Source organism: Hypanus sabinus, chromosome X2 (assembly GCF_030144855.1).
Source record: "Hypanus sabinus isolate sHypSab1 chromosome X2, sHypSab1.hap1, whole genome shotgun sequence".
Classification (NCBI taxonomy): domain Eukaryota; kingdom Metazoa; phylum Chordata; class Chondrichthyes; order Myliobatiformes; family Dasyatidae; genus Hypanus; species Hypanus sabinus.
This window is the reverse complement of record NC_082739.1, coordinates 3,894,948-3,917,293: the sequence shown is the minus strand read 5'-3', so window position 1 is coordinate 3,917,293 and position 22,346 is coordinate 3,894,948. Positions and strand designations below refer to the sequence as shown.

Sequence of the window (22,346 nt, the reverse complement as noted above, 5' to 3'; positions counted from 1 at the left end):
ACATTTAAAATGCCTATATATCTATTTTCTTTCATGCTTGGGCATACAAAATTGAGGAATCCAGAGCTGGAGACAAGTAGTGCCAGATCATACAAAGTACATTTAGATATTAATCCCAACCTGTGGTCCACAGACCCCTTGCTGAATAGTATTGGTCCATGGCATAAAAAATGGTTGAGAACCTCTACTTGAATCCTTCAACATGTGTCAGGCCTTGCTTACCACCTCTTTACCCCATAACTCTTGGCATGTTGGAGATCTTTACTGTACCTTGGCAACATCATTCCAATCAGGACCCCGAAAACATGAACTGCTGCTAGAAGGTCATCAATTTGGTGAAAAGCACATTTTAGTCTGCCCGAAATAAATTAGTCTTCCATTGCAATGAGATGCCCATAAGTGAATGCTGCTGACTGGCACAGTGCAGGCTATGGGAGTGGATGGTGAGAGTTCCAATGAAGCTCAGTGCAGTCAATGAAAAGACTGCTCTTGAAGGTTCTGCTGCCACTGAACTCTGAGGGGCTGGCTCCTGTCTAACTGCCCTGCAAGCACTTGATTAGTGTTTTGTGAATGACACTAGACTCGAGTTGCTGGATATCTTGAGCAAAACACATGCAAAATGCTGGAGGAACTCACCAAGTCAGGCAGCATCTATGAAAATGAATAAACAAACAACTTGTGAACAGTCTGAAGAAGGGTCTTGGCCCTAAACATCAACTGTTTATTCTCTTCCATAGATGCTGCTTGGCCTGCTGAGTTCCTCCAGCATTTTATGTGTGTTGCTGATGTATGACTCGTGTTTAGTAAATAGGACGTTTTGAGTGGATGACACTACAAATGTAAGGAAAGGCATGTACATATGGTATTCCAGTTCCTAGATTTATTATTATGAATACATTTTATTTTTGAAATGAAATCTTACATAGAATAACAACCTGCAGATGGATGGGTCTTTGATTCCCCTGGCCTCAACTCAAATATCATTTTACTTCCCAATTTAAGTTTCAAGGTAGTTTATTGTCATTCTTCAGTACACAAGTATAAAGGAGAAGGAAGTTATTGTTACTCCGGTCTGATGCAACATAAAAAAAACACAATAAACATAAAGAACACAGTAATTATAAATATAAAAGCAATCTTATAAAACACAATGTACAAATAACTGTTGAGTGTGACCAAATATACATAAGATTAGCTTATATATATATACACACACATACACACATATATATAGATTGATTGTCTGTACATAAAGTGACAGTGTGGGGTGGTGGGGTAGGTAAATGGGTGGAGGTATGACTTACTCCTGGACCTGGCCAAAATGGCCATTCATAGATCCAGGCAGCGGGCAGTTGAGGGATCTGCCCAAGCTGACTGCTTGCCCCTCTTCCAGCCTTATGTCCCTGCTAGGGTATCTTTGGAGAGGGGCCATTGAGTATTATCGGAACAGTGCGTTTCCCCACCACAGGGCATTTTATAGATAGCAGTAACCATATTTTAATTTGAAATTGTTAGCAGTCTTGTAAATCCCTGAAGATTGTATTTTTGTATTTTTTGAGTGAATAGTTTTGTAAACTAAAAATGAATAGAGGTGTTGATCAGCCCAGTGACTTGAGGAAAGTAACTGCTTTTGAGTCTGGAGGTCCTGGTGTAGCCTCTTCTCTGATGGGAGTAATACAAGCAAAATGCCTGTAGCAGGTGTTTGTTGCACTGATACATGTCCTGAGTGACTTTTCCCCATCTTGTGTTGGTGCAGACTGGGGAGAGATGCAGAACATCACCACGATGGACTCACAAGTAGAGCTGAGAGGCTTGGAGAAGTTCACCAATTACAGCGTCCAGGTGCTGGCCTTCACTCAGGCAGGGGATGGCGTGCGCAGCCTGGTGATCTACGCACAGACAAAAGAAGACAGTAAGAATCCTTTCTTTCCTTCTCTGTAAAACTAGTGCAAGTTTCCTCCATCAGGTTATGAGTGATGTTGCTAACAGTAGCATCGGAGATTGAGAGGAGATTTGTGGGGTCCAGATATTGTAAATGCAAGCAAGCATTTTGCCCTCAGGTTGTGTGAGACGAGAACTAAAGGTCATTGGTTAAGGGTCAAAAATGAAATAAAGGGGGATTTCATACCTCAGAAGGTGGTGAGAGTGTGGAACAAGCTGCCTGCAGGAGTGATGGATGCGGGTTCGATTTCAAACATTTAAGAGAAATTTGGAAAGTAGAATATTACAACACAGTACAGGCCATTTGGCCCACACTGTCATGCCAATCATTTAACCTATTCTAGGATCAATCTAACCCTTCCATTCCACATTTACTGCCCATTGCGCTACTGGCATTTAGGGCCGCTATGAAGGTCCTCCATCTTCATGTGTGGAAAGATTCTCCGTTGCTGCTTCCGTAACAATTTTGTTTTACCAGTCAGAGTTCTTAGCCCTGAGCTGAACCTCCAAACCTGGAGGACCGGTGGACCATTTTTAGACTGTCCTCTACCCTTTGACCTGTTTGGCATGGGTGACCCTACCAAGAGTCAAAGCATAAAGCGCTGACGTCAGGCAACATTGCTCTCTGGGCCATTGAGGCGCGCAGCTTCCAAACCCAATGGCAAGATTGTGTTCCTCTTGGATCTCCATTTTTCTATCATCAATGTTCCTATCTAAGAATTTCTCCACCCTCTCTAATGCGTCTCCCTCTACTATCACCCCTGCCAAGGTATTTCATGCACTTGCTACACTCTGTGTAAAAAAAAAAAGCTACCTCTGATATCCCTTCTATACTTTCCTTAAATCACCTTAAAATTACACCCCCTCATATTAGCCACTCCTACGTTTGGAAAATGTCTCTGGCTGTCCACTCGATTTATGCCTCTTATCATTTTGTACACTTCTATCAAGTCACCTCCCATCCTTCTTCACTCCAAAGAGAAAAGTCCTAGCTCGCTCAACCTATCCTCTTAAAACATGCTCTCTAATCCAGGCAGCATCCTAGCAAATCTCCTCTGAACCCTCTCTAAAGCTTCCACATCCTTCCCATAATGAGGCAACTGGAACTGAACACAATATTCCAAGTATGGTCTAACCAGAGTTTTATAGAGCGGCAATATCACCTCAAGGTTCTCAAACTCATCCCCCCGCCCCCCGACTGATGAACACACAATGCACATTCTTAACCACCCGATCAATTGCTACTAAAATAGCTGAGATACAGAATACAAATTCACTCTCATGGAATTTATGTCAAGTTTTATTTTAATTTTAGTTCACTTTTCTTGTTATGTGCACAAATGATGTTACTTTGAATTACAGAAAATCGTGACATGGAGATGGTTTTCTGGGAAAACAACCCCCTCCTTCCCTCTATAGCACCTGTCTCGACAGTTTCTCCCACACAAATGATTTATGTATTTAACAATCTTTGCTAGAGTTTTTTTTCACCCATCAGTCACCCAAACTAATAATCACTCAAAGTCTACATCTTTTGACTTTTATTCTCCTGGACTAGGACCACTCTCTTCTAGCTAATGGTAGTAAGAAAAGCTTGATATTAATTACAGTGTTTGTATTTGTTTGTGATATTCTTATTTCAACAATTGCTTCCTACAGAATTGTTCTCATTCATGGTTGCTCCTGGTTGGTTCAGAGTTTAATGGATTACATCATCATGTATGTTGCTGTGACAATTTAATGGTATGTTATCACTACAGTGGTAACACTCCTTTTGGCTCTCTCCATAGCAACCCAAGTTTTATCCTGGATTTCCAGCTGCCTTTGACCAACATAAAATGTCTGCAAATGATCCTAGAGTTTATTTATGCTCCTATATCTCAGCCTCCAAGATGGTTTATTGATTTAAGTTTGTATGGTGGGACATTCAGATTTCCAGCATCCACAATATTATTCGTTTGTACTGTATTCAAACTCTTCTTGGTGTTAGGAATGTTTGATGTGAATCTGTTTGCTGCTCTTGCAATAATGCCTGACAGGGACGTGCATTTCTGTAGGTATTTTTCTTTTGGGAATTGTAGCAATTGTGTTGCTGGTCAACAACTGTACAAAAATATCCTTTATACTGAGATGATAGTCTCTGCAAGTGCTCACCACTACTATTTGATCTTGCCTATTCTCCCATTCCTTCCAACCCCAATGAATCTTCTATAAAGATTAAAGTTTAGCTTTATTTGTCACATGTACATTGACACATACGGTGAAATGTATTGTTTGTGTCAAATCAATCAGCTCTGGGCAGCTCACAACACTTCCCGCACCAATGTAACACGTCCACAGTTTACTAGCCCTAACCCATCCGGATGAAACCCAAATGGGGAAAATGTACAGACTCTTTACATACTATGCTACCATGTCTTCTTATTAAGCATAATCTTCATGCAAATGTAGCACATGTTTAAGTTTGGATCTATGTACATAGGGCATACTACACAAGTAACAGATTGAAGTAGATTGCACTGATCATATTAGAGGAAGCTGGATATGAGCACAAGTATAAAGTAACAGAAAGACATTTCATGCAGCAACACACTCAATGTTGAGTTCCTGCATTAACTTTTGTGGAGCTCCAGATTCCGGCAACTGCTGTTCTCTTTGCCTGGGTATTCATTGTTGCCAGTCCATCACAGGAAAAGCACTCCTCATCACTGAGCATACTTACAAGGAGTGCTGCCACAAGAAAGCAGTATCTATTATCAAGGGCCCCCACCATCCAGCACATGCTCTCTTCTTGCTACTAAAATCAGACAGGAGATACAGGAGCCTTAGGTCCGACACCACCAGGTTCAGGAGCGTTTAGCACCATACATCCATCAGGGTCCTGAACTGGTGTAGATAACTTCACTCACCTCAACACTGAATTGACTTCACAGTCTACAGACTCACTTTTAATGACTCTACTACTGATGGTCTCAATATTATCACCTTTTTTTGCATGATTTGTCTTCTTTTGTACATTGGTTGTTTGTCAGTCTTTGTTTATGTACAGTTCATAAATTCTATTGTATTTATTTATTTTCCTGTAAATACCTCAAGAAAATGAGTCTCAAGGTAGTATATAGTGATATATTTGCACTTTGACATTAAATGCCCTTTGACTTTGGGCATTGATGTGCAGAAGGATGGAATAGTTCAGTGTCTGTTTCTGTACTGTGGATGTATAGAATTTATTTATCCAGCTTTTATTTATCCCCTCAATTGGAGGTTTTGACTGGCCAATCTTTAGCTGCCTTATCAATGAGGAGCAAGCCTAAAGGTTTTAAGCACTCCAGTTGGGCTAACCTTACAAAAAACCATCTGTGGAATGGGAGCTTCATTTAAAAGCTCGGCAGTGGACTGACAGTGGTTAACAGTTGTGCAGTGAATGCCAAAACTGCACCAACAAATTTCATGACATATGCCAGTGATAATAAACCTAATTCAAAGTTCAAAGTAAATTTTATTATCAAAGTACAAATATGTCACCATGCACAACCTTGAGATTAATTTTCTTGTGGGCATACTCAGCAAATCTATAGAATATTAACTATAACAGAATCAATGAAAGACGCCCAACTAGGACATTCAACCAGAGTACAGAAAACAACAAACTGTGAAAATGCTAATATAAATAAATAGTAATAAATATTGAGAACATGTGATGAAGAGTCCTTCTAAGTGAGTCCATAAGTTATGGGAACATTTCAATGATGGAGCAAGTGAAGTTATCCCCTTTGATTCAAGAGCCTGAACAAAGCACCTGGAAATTTAAAAATGCTGATCCTGTGCATCTTTGATCCTCCAGTGAGGACTGGCTCATGGACCACTGGCTTCCCTCTCCTGAAATCAGTTCATTAATCTTGCTGACATTGTGTGAGAGGTTGTTGTTGTGGCATCATTCAACCAGATTTTCACTCTCCTACTGTATGCTAATTCATCACCACCTTTGATTCAGTTCACAACAGCGGTGTCACCAGCAAACTTAAATATGGCATTGGAGCTGTATTTAGCCTCACAGTCATAAGTGTAAAGTGAGTAGAGCAGGAGCAAAGCACACTGCTTTCCTTTTGGGAGCAAAAATACAGAAGAAAAGGTGACCCAGCTATGACACACAGAGGAAATTAAGGTCTTATATTAGCTCTAATAAGCAGGCATAAAAAGTTGCAAGTAGAAGAAGCAGACCTGAGGACTGTAAGCAGTTTAGAGTTCAGCAAAATAGAAACATAGAAAGCCTACAGCACAATACAGGCCCTTCGGTCCACAAAGCTGTACCAAACATATCCTTACTATAGAAATTACCTAGGGTTACACATAGCCCTCTATTTTCCTAAGCTCCATGTACCTATCCAAGAGTCTCTGAAAAGACACTATTGTATCTGCCTCCACCACCATTGCCGGCAGCCCATTCCACGCACTCACCGCTCTCTGCGTAAAAAAAACTTACCCCTGACATTGCCTCTGCACCTACTCCCCAGCACCTTAAACTTATTTGTCCTCTCGTGCTAGCCATTTCAGCCCTGGGAAAAGGCCTCTGACTATCCACACAATCAATGCCTCTCATCATCTTACACACCTCTATCAGGTCACCTCTCAATCTCCGTCGCTCCAAGGAGAAAAGGCCGAGTTCACTCAACCTATTCTCGTAAGGCATGCTCCCCAATCCAGGCAAACTCCTTCTAAATCTCCTCTGCACCCTTTCTATGGTTTCCACATCCTTCCTGTAGTGAGGAGACCAGAACTGAGCACAGTACTCCAGATAGGGTCTGACCAGGGTCCTATATAGCTGCAACATTACCTCTCGGCTCCTAAACTCAATCCCACGATTGATGAAGGCCAATGCACCATATGCCTTCTTAATCACAGAGTCAACCTGCACAGCAGCTTTGAGTATCCTTTGGACTCGGACCCCAAGATCCCTCTGATCCTCCACACTGCCAAGAGTCTTACTATTAATACTATATTCTGCCAGCATATTTGACCTACCAGAATGAACCACTTCACACTTATCTGGGTTGAACTCCATCTGCCACTTAACAGCCCAGTTTTGCATCCTATTAATGTCCCACTAACCTCTGACAGCCCTCCACACTGTCCACAACACCCCTTTGTGTCATCAACAAATTTACTAGCCCATCCCTCCACTTCCTCATCCAGGTCATTTATAAAAATCACAAAGAGTAGAGGTCCCAGAACAGATCCCTGAGGCACTCCACTGGTGACCGACCTCCATGCAGAATATGACCTGTCTACAACCACTCGTTGCCTTCTGTGGACAAGCCAATTCTGGATCCACAAAGCATGGTTCCATTGGATCCCATGTCTCCTTACTTTCTCAGTAAGCCTTGCATGGGGTACCTTATCAAATGCCTTGCTGAAATCCATATACACTACATCTACTGCTCTTCCTTCATCAATGTGTTTAGTCACATGCTCAAAAAATTCAATCAGGCTCAGAAGGTATGACCTGCCTTTCACAAAGCCATACTGACTATTCCTAATCATATTATGCCAATCAATATTTGGGAAATTAAAATCTCCCATCACTACAACCCCGTTATTATTACACCTTTCCAGAATCTGTATCCCTGTCTGCTGCTCAATGTCCCTGTTACAATTGGGTGGTTTATAAAAAAACACCCAGTAGAGTTATTGACCTCTTCCTGTTTCTAACTTCCACCCACAGAGACTCCATAGACAATCCCTCCATGACTTCCTCCTTTTCTGATCAGCAGTTGCACGCCCCCACCTCTTTTGCCTCCCTCCCTTTCCTTTCTGAAGCACCCTAAAGCCTGGCACTCTAAATAACTATTCCTGCCCGAGCCATCCAAGTCTCTGTAATGGCCACAACATCATTGCTTCAGGTACTGATTTACACACTAAGCTCATTTTCATTGTTCATAATACTCCTTTCATTAAAATAGACTCATCTCAAACCATTGGTCTGAGCATGTCCCTTCTCTATCACCTGCCTATCCTCCCTCTCACACTGTCTACAAGCTTTCTCGATTTGTGAGCCAACCGCCTCTTCCTCCATCTCTTCAGTTTGGTACCCACCCTCAAGCAATTCAAGTTTACATTCTCCTCAATAGCTGTAGCAAACCTCCCTGCCAGGATATTGGTCTCCCTCACATTTAAGTGCAACCTGTCCTTTTTGTACAGGTCACACCTACCCCAAAAGGGGTCCCAATGATCCAGAAATCTGAATCCATGCCCCCTGGTCCAATCCCTCAGTCATGCATTAATCCTCCATCTCACTATTCCTATACTCATTGTCATGTGGCACAGGCAGTAATCCCGAGATAACTACCTTTGAGGTCCTGCTTTTCAACTTCCTTCCTAACTCCCTGTAGTCTGTTTTCAGGACCTCCTCCCTTTCCTACCTATGTCGTTGGTACCAATATGTACCATGACCTCTGGCTGTTCTCCTTACCACTTCAGGATATCGTGGATGCGATCAGAAACATCCCAAACCCTAGCAACTGGGAGGCAAACTACCATCTGTGCTTCTTTCCTGCATCCACAGAATCGCCTGTCTGACCCCCTAACTATAGAGTCCCCTATCACTACTGCCTTCCTCTTCCTTTCCCTACCCTTCTGAGCCACAGGGCCAGACTCTGTGCCAGAGGTGCAGCCACTGTGGCTTACCCCAGGCAGGCCATCCCCCCCCCCCCAACAGTATTCAAATAGGAGTACTTACTGTTAAGGGGGACAGCCACTCTCCAGCCTCTGACTCTTGCCCTTCTCTCTCCTGTTACCCACTTATCTATCTCCTGAGGCCCTGATGTGACGACTTGCCCATAGCTCCTCTCTATCTCCTCCTCACTCTCCCTGACCAGACGAAGGTCATCGAGCTGCATCTCCAGTTCCCTAACACAGTCCCTAAGGAGCTGCAGCTCGATGCACCTGGTGCAGATATGGCCGTCCAGGAAGCTGGGAGTCTCCCAGACTTCCCACATCTGATATCGAGCACAGAACACCGGCCTCACACGCATACTTCCTGTCTGTATTCTACACAGCCAACCTACCTTGCCTCGACCCATTATCGCCTCAACCCATTGAACCAAAGCCCTCCTATTCTGCCTACCTCTACATTGTTGCCTGCTTTTCTGATGCCCGTTCTATAAGGTTGTCTCCTTTTAAACTCTTCTCACTGTTCTCACTGGCTGACATCCATGCGCTTGCGCAGTCGTGACCCGATCAAAATAACGATCAACAATTTGATTCCAGGAGCATGAGAGTAAACTGCAAGGAACATAAAGTGAACTACAAAAGCTTCCACAAGTATGAACAATATGGTATCCTCACACTTAAAAAGAGGAAACATTAAAATAGGGATCAAGAAAAGAGCAGAGAAGCAGGCAATAAATATTTCAGTTCTGACTTGAAAGAAAATAGAACAAATAACTTCCCATCAATTCCAGGAAACAAGGAGTCTAAAGAAAAGAAAGAAGTAAAGTAACATAGTATTAGTAAAATCATATTGCAGTATAAATTAATGTCACTAAAACTGAACAAATCCACAGTGCTTGAAAATTTGCATCCCAGGTTACAAAAGAAAGCAAACATTGATATAAAGTTCAAAGTAAATATATTATCAAAGGACATTTATGTCCTGAGCAGGAGGCTGAGCGCTCAGCCTTGTGCATCTGTGCTGTTGCCAATCCAAGCTGAATATAGTGGATGCATTGGCTGTAATCTTCCAAAATTCGACAGATTATGGAAAACATCTTGTCAATTAGATAGATAGATACTTTATTGATCCCAAAGGAAATTACAGTGTCACAGTAGGATTAAAATTGCACAGATATACAAATATTAGAAGAGAAGTAAGAAAAAATAAAGATAAATTACCTTAAAATAAGATGTACACGATTTTCAAGTCAAAGATTGCAAGATTTAGAAGATTTCCAAGTTCATACTGATAAAATGGTAGTGCAAGAATTGCTGTAATATTATACAGTAATGGGTGCACATTCACACCGTCCAGATAAGAAGAGATGATAGTACTGCACAGTATTGCACATGGTGTTCACAATAGCAGGGTGTGGTAAACAGAGCTCAACAGAGCTTAAAAAGAGTTAATAACAGTCTAACAGAAGGGGCCATCACTTCCCCTGCTATAGGTTGACTCATTATGGAGCCTAACGGCCAAGGGTAAGAATTACCTCATATAGAGCTCTTTGGAGCAGGGTCCTTTGTTTTACCACAGCCTCCAGTGTGTCCAGTTTGACTCCTATGTCAGAGCCAGCCTTTCTAATCAATTTATTGAGCCTTTTGGCATCACCCGTGTTGATGCCATTGCCCCAGCACACCACTGCACAGAAGATTGTACTGGTGACAGCAGACTGGTAGGACATGTGAAGGAGGGGCCTGCACACTCCAAAGGACCTCAGTCTCCTCAGGAAGTAGAGGCGACTCTGGCCCTTCTTGTACACAGACTCTGTGTTGGTGCTCCACTGTCATCCAAGTGCACCCTCAGGTCCTCACCACATCCACATTCTCACCATCAACAGTACCAGGGAACTGTGCAGGCTTAGTCTTCTCAAAATCTATCACCATTGCCTTTGTCTTACTGATGTTGGGCTGCAGATGATTCAGCTTGCACTATTTGATAAGGTCCCACATAGGAGATTGGTGGGTAAAATCAAAGCTCAGGGCATCGGGGGGAAGACATTTACATGGATAGAAAACTGGTTGGCAGATAGAAAGCAAAGGGTAGCGGTGAATGGGTGTTTCTCGGAATGGCAGGTGGTGACTAGTGGGGTGCCACAGGGCTCGGTATTGGGACCACAGCTGTTTACAATTTACATCAACGATTTGGATGAAGGCATTGAAAATAACATCAGCAAGTTTGCTGATGATACTAAGCTGGGTGGCAGTGTGACATGTGATGAGGATGTTAGGAGAATTCAGGGTGACTTGGATAGGCTGGGTGAGTGGGCAGATACTTGGCAGATGATGTTTAATGTGAATAAGCGTGAGGTTATCCACTTTGGGAGTAAAAACAGGAAGGCAGATCTGAACGGTGTTGAGTTAGGTAAGGGAGAAATACAAAGAGACCTAGGAGTCCTTGTTCATCAGTCACTGAAGGTGAATGAGCAAGTGCAACAGGCAGTGAAGAAGGCTAATGGAATGTTGGCCCTTATTACAAATGGAATTGAGTACAAGAGCAAGGAAATCCTTTTGCATTTGTACAGGGCCCTGGTGAGACCACACCCGGAGTATTGTGTCCAGTTTTGGTCTCCAGGGTTAAGGAAGGACATCCTGGCTGTGGAGGAAGTGCAGCGTAGATTCATGAGGTTAATTCCTGGGATGTCTGGACTGTCTTACGCAGAGAGGTTGGAGAGACTGGGCTTGTACACGCTGGAATTAAGGAGATTGAGAGAGGATCTGATTGAAACATATAAGATTATTAAGGGATTGGACAAGATAGAGGCAGGAAATATGTTCCAGATGCTGGGAGAGTCCAGTACCAGAGGGCATGGTTTGAGAATAAGGGGTAGGTCATTTAGCACAGAGTTAAGGAAAAACTTCTTCTCCCAGAGAGTTGTGGGGGTCTGGAATGCACTGCCTCGGAAGGTAGTGGAGGCCAATTCTCTGGATGCTTTCAAGAAAGAGCTAGATAGGTATCTTATGGATAGGGGAATCAAGGGATAGGGGGACAAGGCAGGAACCGGGTATTGATAGTAGATGATCAGCTATGATCTCAAAATCGTGGTGCAGGCTCGAAGGGCCGAATGGTCTACTTCTGCACTTATTGTCTATTGTCTATTCGACAAAGTCCTGCACCAGGGCCCTGTATTCATCCTCCCGTCCTCCCTTCATACACCCAACTATTGCTGAGTCACCAGAGAATTTCTGCACATGACATGACTCAGTGTTGTATCTAAAGTTCGAGGTATACAGGGTAAACAGGAAGGGAGCCAATACAGACCCTGTGGGGCCCTAGTGCTGACTCACAGCTCTGAAGCTGCACGAACTGTGGTCTGCTAGTCAGGTAGTCCATTATCCAGGGCACAATAGAAGTGCCAACCTGCATTGAACAGAGCTCCCCCCCACCCCCAGCAATGAGGGCTGTATGGTGTGAAGGCAATTGAGGAACCATGATCCTCACAGCGCTGACCTGCTTATCCAAATGGGAGTAGGCTCTGTTCAGCGGGTAAGTGACAGCATCATCAACTCCAACATGCTCCCAGAGGGACAAACTGCAGGGGATCCAGGATTGGAGGTGAGGGAGGACCGGCCTGTGTAGGTTCTTCATGATGTGTGAGGCCAGGGCCACTGGACGGTAGTCATTTAAGACTTTCGGTGGGCTCTTCCTGGGTACTGGGACACACATGGGGATGTTTTCCACAGTCAGGACCCTCTCCAGGATGAGACTCAGATTGAAAATGTGCTCCACACTCCTTCAGGACCTTGTTTTCACACCACCCGATGCTTTTCTGAGTTTCCCCAGAGCCCTTCTCACCTGCTCAGTAGTGAAGGTGAGTCCACAATAACAGGGGAATTGGTGGAAGGTGAAGATTGGGACGATAGCAGTTGGTACATGGAGGTGTCGATGGTAGGTGCAGGGCAAGGAGGGGTTGTAGACAGTGGTAGCCTGTGTTGTTCATCCACGTGTTGAACTGGAGGAACGGAGGTGTTGGTGCTGAGGGATCATTGGGTGCCTCGGCACCTGGGCTGGTGTGCTGAGGGGGGTGTAAACAGGAGGGCAGTTGTCAAACCTATTGAAGAATTGGTTCAACTCATCAGCCCATTCACGACTGCATGAATCGTGAATTCATGCACGATGAATTCACAGCTAGGCTGATTATAAGTTGGCAAACATAAATCCACTGTTGTGTGCCAGCTTGTACTCCTTCCCCTCCCCCATCTTATTCTGGCTTCTGCCCCCCTTCCTCTCCAATCTTGATGAAGGGTCTCTGCCTGAAATGTCGACCGTCCATTGAAGGTGCATCTTGCTTGTCAATGCTCTGTACTGCTGTATGTAGTTACAGAAGTCCAGGGCATGCTGACATATACTGCAGGTTGTAATTGGTAATGTAACATCCAGCAAGTACAGTCTGGGCTGCTCAGACAGATCATTCCATACATAAGTAGCATAACAGAATGCAGAATATATTATTACAGTTACAGAGAGAGTGCAGTGCGGTGAGACAAATGAGGTGCAAGGGCATGATGAGGCAAATTGAGAGATAAAGTTCATTTTACCATATAAGAAATCTGGTCAAGAGTTTTAGTCAGCAGTTCTCTTCATAGTAGCCTGTCAGCACCATCCCATCCAACTGGTTCAATATCCACTGATGTAGATGTGAAATTAACATCGCATGGTCAAGAAATGAACAAGTTATAGTGGGATCAATCTTCTGCAATGGACAGTTTGGATCAGCAAGAAAGTAAACTCATAACTCTGGCTGTCCCTAAATGTAGGCTGTGAGATCAGGAAACCTGCACTGAACACAGGGCACTGGCATTGTGCACAGACTTACCTGTCCTTTGATCGGTTGACTCAAATTTAGCACAGCAGCCCCATGAAAAGAATGGAGAAAATTAGCTGATGAGCAAAAGTTTAGTGTCTATGTTTCTGGACATGGATCAGTATGTGTGAGTGTGGACATTCTTGCATCTTAACCTTCGTATTCATGTGTGTGTGCATGAGTCATTCCAGTGTGCACACTGTTTACTAGTGTTATGCTTGTATACATGAAAGTACTCCAAAGAGAAAAACACCAAACACAAAAGATGTGTATATCTTTTGTTTTGCACTTTAATCTTGATATTTTTTCCTACCAGATTTTGGATATCTCCTGTGTGAGGGATTAGGGGCCTGACTGGCTGTCAAATCTGTTCTGAGAGTTTATGCAGGTGTCTCTCCTGAGACAGCCCATACACATCACCCAGCAATGCTGTAAGGCTGGGAGCATGGGCCCAATGGAAGACCGTGTCTGGGGCCATACTGTAGGGAACAGAGTTCTCCAAGTGCAGACAGGCAGCAATCTTGGTGTAGCGATGCAGCTGTGATTGAAAGACCTGACATGTAAGCTCATTTTGCAACACTAGATGTGGCCCTTTCACATACTGAGACCCAAGGGGCTACCACAGAGAACAGAACCCACTGTGGCTTTCCCAGTGGGCAGAACATATTTAAAAAAGAATTATTTGGGAAAACCGGGAGTTGAAACGAGTTGGGGCGGACGTGGCTGGAATAGCATTTTGTCCAGCAAGCTTGCCTTTCGACCGGTGAAGTGATTTAAAATTAAAATGTACCTAATTATAGACTGCAGCCTGAAATTACGGCCTCAGTTCATGCCAGAACAAATCCTATCATGTTCAAATCGATTATAACACACCACCTCCAAGGTTATTAATTGTCCCTTGATTGCAGTGGATAGCAAATCCTCATGGAATCTTGCCAGATCAACCGGATGACCCATTTTCCACGCAAAGCAGCATCTGCACCTGTTTTATTTTTTAATAATACCATGAGCCCCACGTATTTGCATATTTTTTTCATTAACTAATCCCTGTTTTGCATAAGAGTTAGCAGAAGGGTTTTTATATTCTGATTCAAAAAGAAATCCGAGTTCTCCGGGTAATTATTACATATTTAAGCACCTCGAGAATGCAGATGAATCTGTCATGTGTTGTTTTCAGACACGTTTAATATGATAATCCTATCGTGGAAATAAATTCATATTAATGAATGGACTTAAGTTTGCTTATTTCCATTGGGCTTTTACTTGGTAGGCAGCCGGGGTTTCTGCTTTTCTGGCTGATTAATATTGTACACATGTACTCAGACAGGTTACTTTCAGCCATTTAATGCTACACAGAGTAAAAGGTATACACCGTGGTACCTCCTGTAAAGTGATCAAGGTGTGTATGTTCATGGCATTCTTCTGCTGTAAACTATCCACTCCAAGGTTTGACATGTTTTGCATCCAGAGATGCTCTTCTGCACACCACCATTGTAACATGTGGTTATTTGAGTTACTGTCACCTTCCTGTCAGCTTGAACCAGTCTGGCCATTCCCCTCTGACCTCTCTCATTAACGAGGTGTTTTCACCCACGGAAATGCCACTCACTAGATGTTTTTTTTTGTTTTTCATACAATTCTCTACAAATTTCAGAGACTGTTATGTGTGAAAATCTTAGGAAATCAGCAGTTTCTGAGATACTTCAACCTCCCCGTCTGGCACCAATAATCATTCCACAGTCAAAGTCACTCAGATCACATTTCTTCCCCATTCTGATATTTGGTTTGAATGACAGCTAAACCTCTTGACCATGTCTGCATGTTTTTATGCATTGAGCTGCTGCCACGTGATTGGCTAATTAGATATTTGCATTAATGAGCAAATGTGCCTTATAAACTGGCATCTGAATATACTTCTCTCAGGTTTCTTGGGATAATATAACATCTACCAGGGTGAGATCTGATGGGCAGCAGTCTTTCTGAGAAGTGCACAGATGTACCTAATAAAGTGGACTCTGAGAATAGTGTATGTAATGGGGTTACTGGACCTGTATGCCTAGACCCTGCATTGTTGATTCTGGGACAGATGGCAATTTCATATTAAATAAATCAGGAATACAAAAGAACTAAACTTATTAATTAATGGATATAGAGTCAGGCAGAATGGAAACAGGCCCTTTAGCCCAACTAGCTATGCCAACCGAGATTCAAAGTTCAAAGCAGATTATTATCAAAGTATGTATATGTTGCCATATACTACCTTGAGATTCACTTTTTGTGGGCATTCGCAGTAGGTATGATAGAATCAATGAAAAACTGCACACAAAGACTAACAACCAATGTACAAAAGAAGAGAGACTACACAATAAAATAATAAATAAGTAAATAATACCGTGAATACGAGGTACAGAGTCCATGAAAGTGAGTCCATAGGTTGTGTATTCAATTCCGAGATTACCATCTAGGATAATCCCATTTGCCTACATTTGGGCCATTTTCCTCTTCGCCTTTCCTATCTACACACATGTCCAAGTGTCCATTAATGGACCAAGATTCTGACAGCTTTTTCTATATACTGGGTGGTAAAAGTTACCCTTCAAGCTCCTATTAAATGGACCTGCCTTCAGACAGATCGTTCTATATACTGACCACCCTCTGTGGGAACAAAGTTGTCCCTCAGATTCCTATTAAATTCCACTTCCCACACCAAACCTATGTCCTCTAGTTCTTGATTCCCGAACCCTAGGATAAAGACTGTGCACAGTCACCCTGTCTATGTCCCTCATGATTTTATACACCTCTGTAAGATCCGCCCGCATTCCCCTAGGGTTCAATGAATAAAACTCCAGCATCTCAATCTTTCTTCATAACTCAGACCCTCGAGTCTCAGAAGCATCCTCACATCCTCATAAATCTCCTCTGCCCTGGTTCCAGTTTGATGGCATCCTATCTGTAGCAGAATGACCAAAACTGAACACAATATTCCAAATATCTTGTGCAAGTGATCTGAAGAGAGGGCTGGAAAATGATGTTGAGATGAATGAATGGTAAAGCAGGGGTAGGAAGCCTGATGACCTACCCCTGCTATTTTTTATGATCTTATGTTTCTATATTATGGTATATATGCATGGACTAGATGGGCTGAAAGGCCTGTTTCTGTGCTGTAGTGATCTATGACTAAGCATAAACTCCTAGAGAGTTGTTAAAAAAACATTTGCTTCACTCATATCGTTACACTGTCTGACCTCGAGAAATGAGATTGACACTCATGAACACGAGAGATTCTGCAGTTGCTGGAAATCTTAAGCAACATACACAAAATCCAGGAGGAATTCAGCAGGTCAGTCAGGATCTATGGAGAGGGATAAACAGTCAATGTTTTGGGCTGAGATCATTTGTGAAGACTGGAAAGGAAGGTGGAAAGAGTCAGAATAAGGCGAGGTGAGGGGGAAGGAGTACACGCTGGCAGAAGCTAGGTGAGACCAGATGAGGGTGGAAGCTGGATGAAGTTAGAAGCTGGGTGGGGATAGATGAAGAGATTAAAGGGTGGATGAAGTTAGAAGCTGCTGGGGATAGATGGAAGAGGTTAAAGGGTGGATGAAGTTAGAAGCTGCTGGGGATAGATGGAAGAGGTTAAAGGGTGGATGAAGTTAGAAGCTGCTGGGGATAGATGGAAGAGGTTAAAGGGTGGATGAAGTTAGAAGCTGCTGGGGATAGATGGAAGAGGTTAAAGGGTGGATGAAGTTAGAAGCTGCTGGGGATAGATGGAAGAGGTTAAAGGGTGGATGAAGTTAGAAGCTGCTGGGGATAGATGGAAGAGGTTAAAGGGTGGATGAAGTTAGAAGCTGGTGGGGATAGATGGAAGAGGTTAAAGGGTGGATGAAGTTAGAAGCTGGTGGGGATAGATGGAAGAGGTTAAAGGGTGGATGAAGTTAGAAGCTGCTGGGGATAGATGGAAGAGGTTAAAGGGTGGATGAAGTTAGAAGCTGGTGGGGATAGATGGAAGAGGTTAAAGGGTGGATGAAGTTAGAAGCTGCTGGGGATAGATGGAAGAGGTTAAAGGGTGGATGAAGTTAGAAGCTGCTGGGGATAGATGGAAGAGGTTAAAGGGTGGATGAAGTTAGAAGCTGCTGGGGATAGATGGAAGAGGTTAAAGGGTGGATGAAGTTAGAAGCTGGTGGGGATAGATGGAAGAGGTTAAAGGGTGGATGAAGTTAGAAGCTGCTGGGGATAGATGGAAGAGGTTAAAGGGTGGATGAAGTTAGAAGCTGGTGGGGATAGATGGAAGAGGTTAAAGGGTGGATGAAGTTAGAAGCTGCTGGGGATAGATGGAAGAGATTAAAGGGTGGATGAAGTTAGAAGCTGCTGGGGATAGATGGAAGAGGTTAAAGGGTGGATGAAGTTAGAAGCTGGTGGGGATAGATGGAAGAGGTTAAAGGGTGGATGAAGTTAGAAGCTGGTGGGGATAGATGGAAGAGGTTAAAGGGTGGATGAAGTTAGAAGCTGCTGGGGATAGATGGAAGAGATTAAAGGGTGGATGAAGTTAGAAGCTGCTGGGGATAGATGGAAGAGGTTAAAGGGTGGATGAAGTTAGAAGCTGGTGGGGATAGATGGAAGAGGTTAAAGGGTGGATGAAGTTAGAAGCTGCTGGGGATAGATGGAAGAGGTTAAAGGGTGGATGAAGTTAGAAGCTGCTGGGGATAGATGGAAGAGGTTAAAGGGTGGATGAAGTTAGAAGCTGGTGGGGATAGATGGAAGAGGTTAAAGGGTGGATGAAGTTAGAAGCTGCTGGGGATAGATGGAAGAGGTTAAAGGGTGGATGAAGTTAGAAGCTGCTGGGGATAGATGGAAGAGGTTAAAGGGTGGATGAAGTTAGAAGCTGCTGGGGATAGATGGAAGAGATTAAAGGGTGGATGAAGTTAGAAGCTGCTGGGGATAGATGGAAGAGGTTAAAGGGTGGATGAAGTTAGAAGCTGGTGGGGATAGATGGAAGAGGTTAAAGGGTGGATGAAGTTAGAAGCTGCTGGGGATAGATGGAAGAGGTTAAAGGGTGGATGAAGTTAGAAGCTGCTGGGGATAGATGGAAGAGGTTAAAGGGTGGATGAAGTTAGAAGCTGGTGGGGATAGATGGAAGAGGTTAAAGGGTGGATGAAGTTAGAAGCTGCTGGGGATAGATGGAAGAGGTTAAAGGGTGGATGAAGTTAGAAGCTGCTGGGGATAGATGGAAGAGGTTAAAGGGTGGATGAAGTTAGAAGCTGCTGGGGATAGATGGAAGAGGTTAAAGGGTGGATGAAGTTAGAAGCTGCTGGGGATAGATGGAAGAGGTTAAAGGGTGGATGAAGTTAGAAGCTGCTGGGGATAGATGGAAGAGGTTAAAGGGTGGATGAAGTTAGAAGCTGGTGGGGATAGATGGAAGAGGTTAAAGGGTGGATGAAGTTAGAAGCTGCTGGGGATAGATGGAAGAGATTAAAGGGTGGATGAAGTTAGAAGCTGCTGGGGATAGATGGAAGAGGTTAAAGGGTGGATGAAGTTAGAAGCTGGTGGGGATAGATGGAAGCGGTTAAAGGGTGGATGAAGTTAGAAGCTGCTGGGGATAGATGGAAGAGGTTAAAGGGTGGATGAAGTTAGAAGCTGCTGGGGATAGATGGAAGAGGTTAAAGGGTGGATGAAGTTAGAAGCTGGTGGGGATAGATGGAAGAGGTTAAAGGGTGGATGAAGTTAGAAGCTGCTGGGGATAGATGGAAGAGGTTAAAGGGTGGATGAAGTTAGAAGCTGGTGGGGATAGATGGAAGAGGTTAAAGGGTGGATGAAGTTAGAAGCTGCTGGGGATAGATGGAAGAGATTAAAGGGTGGATGAAGTTAGAAGCTGCTGGGGATAGATGGAAGAGGTTAAAGGGTGGATGAAGTTAGAAGCTGGTGGGGATAGATGGAAGAGGTTAAAGGGTGGATGAAGTTAGAAGCTGCTGGGGATAGATGGAAGAGGTTAAAGGGTGGATGAAGTTAGAAGCTGCTGGGGATAGATGGAAGAGGTTAAAGGGTGGATGAAGTTAGAAGCTGGTGGGGATAGATGGAAGAGGTTAAAGGGTGGATGAAGTTAGAAGCTGCTGGGGATAGATGGAAGAGGTTAAAGGGTGGATGAAGTTAGAAGCTGGTGGGGATAGATGGAAGAGGTTAAAGGGTGGATGAAGTTAGAAGCTGCTGGGGATAGATGGAAGAGATTAAAGGGTGGATGAAGTTAGAAGCTGCTGGGGATAGATGGAAGAGGTTAAAGGGTGGATGAAGTTAGAAGCTGGTGGGGATAGATGGAAGAGGTTAAAGGGTGGATGAAGTTAGAAGCTGCTGGGGATAGATGGAAGAGGTTAAAGGGTGGATGAAGTTAGAAGCTGCTGGGGATAGATGGAAGAGGTTAAAGGGTGGATGAAGTTAGAAGCTGGTGGGGATAGATGGAAGAGGTTAAAGGGTGGATGAAGTTAGAAGCTGCTGGGGATAGATGGAAGAGGTTAAAGGGTGGATGAAGTTAGAAGCTGGTGGGGATAGATGGAAGAGGTTAAAGGGTGGATGAAGTTAGAAGCTGGTGGGGATAGATGGAAGGGGTTAAAGAGTGGATGAAGTTAGAAGCTGGTGGGGATAGATGGAAGAGGTTAAAGGGTGGATGAAGTTAGAAGCTGGTGGGGATAGATGGGCGAGGATTAATAGGAGATGACAATGGTTCATGGGAGAAAGGGAAGGCGGAGGGAGACTAAAGGAAGGAGGTGGGCAAGTGAGGAGAAGAAAAAGGATGAGAAGGGAACTAGAATAGGGAATGGAAAAAGAGAGAAAGTGGAGGGGGAGAAATTACCAGAAGTTTGAGAAATCTCAGTTGCCTTCTGAAACTGCCCAGAAAGCCTTTTGAGGCAGTTAAGAATAGGTGTTAATCCTGGCCTTGTGCAATGTTGGAGTCCTACGAATGAATAAGTAAATGAATACCACAGGCTTGAAATAGGTACTGTACTCAAAACTTCACCATAGCCTCCTTGAAAAAATGTAACATCCTCAAAGAATTATGGTAGTCTTTAGTCTGTGACTGATCAAAGTGGAGAAAGAGCATATAGAATGGCTTTCAGATCCTTGAATCTTTTCATTGGGAGCACATGGAAGTATCTCAAAGATATCAAAAGAAACAGCTCATCTCCCATATTATGCCCCTTCCCACCTAACCTTCACAACAGCTATTTCCCCACCTGTGATAAAGCCTGTAGATCCCACCCCAGTCTGGCTCCCAAGACACTATCAAAGAAAAAGAAAGAAGAAATTAGGACATAGATGAATTTGAAGGTAGGAATCTAATGGAAATCAACAAGTACAAGTTGCAGGATTTGGCCCAAACTGGTTCATGATCAAGAGTATCTTTTGATGATATGGAAGAACCCCATCCCAAGCTATCTTTTAGCATTTGGTCTTAAAAAAGAACTTCAATTTCTAAAAAATCTAACTTGGACATTCCAAAGTATCTTACAGCCAATTAAATATTTCTGAAATGTTGCTGTGTAGAAAATGTGGCGGCTAGTCTGTGCACAGGAAGGTCCCACAATTGATCATGAGATTATTATTAGATAGTGTATTATAGCAATATTAAGGGAGAAATATTGACCAAGATACAGAGGAAATCTTACCAGAAGGACCTTTTGTGGTGCCCTGGGATTCACAAGAAAGCGACCAGTGATTAAAAAAGCATGATATTCGGCATTGGAGAATTCAAGCAGCTCCAAATTGACCCAGCTCTCTGAACAGAGTGAAGAAGGAGCCTGTTAATATGAAAATTAAGGATTTATTCAAGGCTAGAGCATGTAAAAACTATATATATCTATTATTAAAAAAATACCTACTGCAATTGTTTTCAACCACATTTCCTGGCAGATATAATGAAGGTCCAATTATTCAGTAATTTGTCGTTTGAATATTTCACACAAAATTTGTAGCTTGTGCTGTAAATAGAATAGCCTGAAGTTAGAAATAAAATAAGTGTGCTGCATTGATGCAATTTTTATGAAGAAATAAAGGATTTGTGCCCAAAGCTTTTGTCACAGATTAATCTACACATATAGGTCCTTATTCAAACCCTGCCATTTTTAACAGGTGCAGAGAATGTGGATTAACTTTGAACATGGATTAAATTGTGATGATATAGTCCCTGAAGTCTTAAATATTACAATTTATCTTTATTGGTCCAATCATAATGCTTTCACATTAAGCATATAATGCTGAAAAATAGAAATTTAGGCTCCTGGCTGCTTGTACCATTTCTCTTCTTCCTGAAGCCCCCTCCCAAGCCCCTCTTTCAGCAAGAAACATTGCTTAATACCTGTAAGCTTCTCAAAATTCAATATCTAACAAAACCTGTGTGCGGCAGGATTTGGTGACCAATCAGGATAATGCGGTTCGCTTCTGTCTCATCAGCTGTCATTTCCTTGTTAATTATCAGACCACTTAAAGAGACCATGCACCCCCCCCCCCCCCACCGTCTCCCTCCCCAACCAATCATTCTTCGGCTGTCTGGTTTATATCTCTGAACATAAGAATCTCTGAGAAGGAACAAGGCCAATCTGATTAAAACATTCTTCCTATCTCCCACACTTCGCTCTCTCTCCCACTCTCTCTCTCATCAACAGTGTAAAGTCCTCCATGGAACAAGTGCATTCATTTTAAAAGAGATGGAATTCTTAAGGGGACAGATTTCTTTCTTGGAAATGGAAATTCTTGTTTCATAATATCATAAAGAAATTAGACCACAGTAGAAGACTATTCAGCCCATTGGAATTGTGGCAGTTGAACAAGATGACACATAGTTCCACTTCCCAGCACTGTGGGTGATAACTGTTCAAGGATACTTCTCATCGCTTAGTCAGTGTA

General features: G+C 43.1%; 1 protein-coding gene and 1 long non-coding RNA gene across 4 annotated transcripts in view; one reads left to right on the top strand and one right to left on the bottom strand.

Annotated features, from left to right (window-relative positions):
- Window positions 1-22,346, top strand: part of dscaml1 (Down syndrome cell adhesion molecule like 1) — a 676,237-nt gene that overhangs the window by 525,402 nt on the left and 128,489 nt on the right. For all 3 annotated transcript variants that reach the window (XR_009509068.1, XM_059956821.1, XM_059956822.1), the window contains one exon: window positions 1,757-1,912. Coding sequence is in view for 2 of the 3 variants with exons in the window: in XM_059956821.1 (XP_059812804.1) it covers window positions 1,757-1,912 (156 nt within the window). In the remaining variant the exon portion in view is untranslated. The remainder of the gene's footprint in view (window positions 1-1,756; window positions 1,913-22,346) is intronic.
- On the bottom strand, window positions 1,753-21,931 carry LOC132385098 (uncharacterized). Its single transcript, XR_009509079.1, has 3 exons — window positions 21,323-21,931; window positions 21,110-21,241; window positions 1,753-1,889 (listed from the first exon to the last, which is right to left on the bottom strand). It is a non-coding gene; the product is annotated as an uncharacterized LOC132385098 (long non-coding RNA).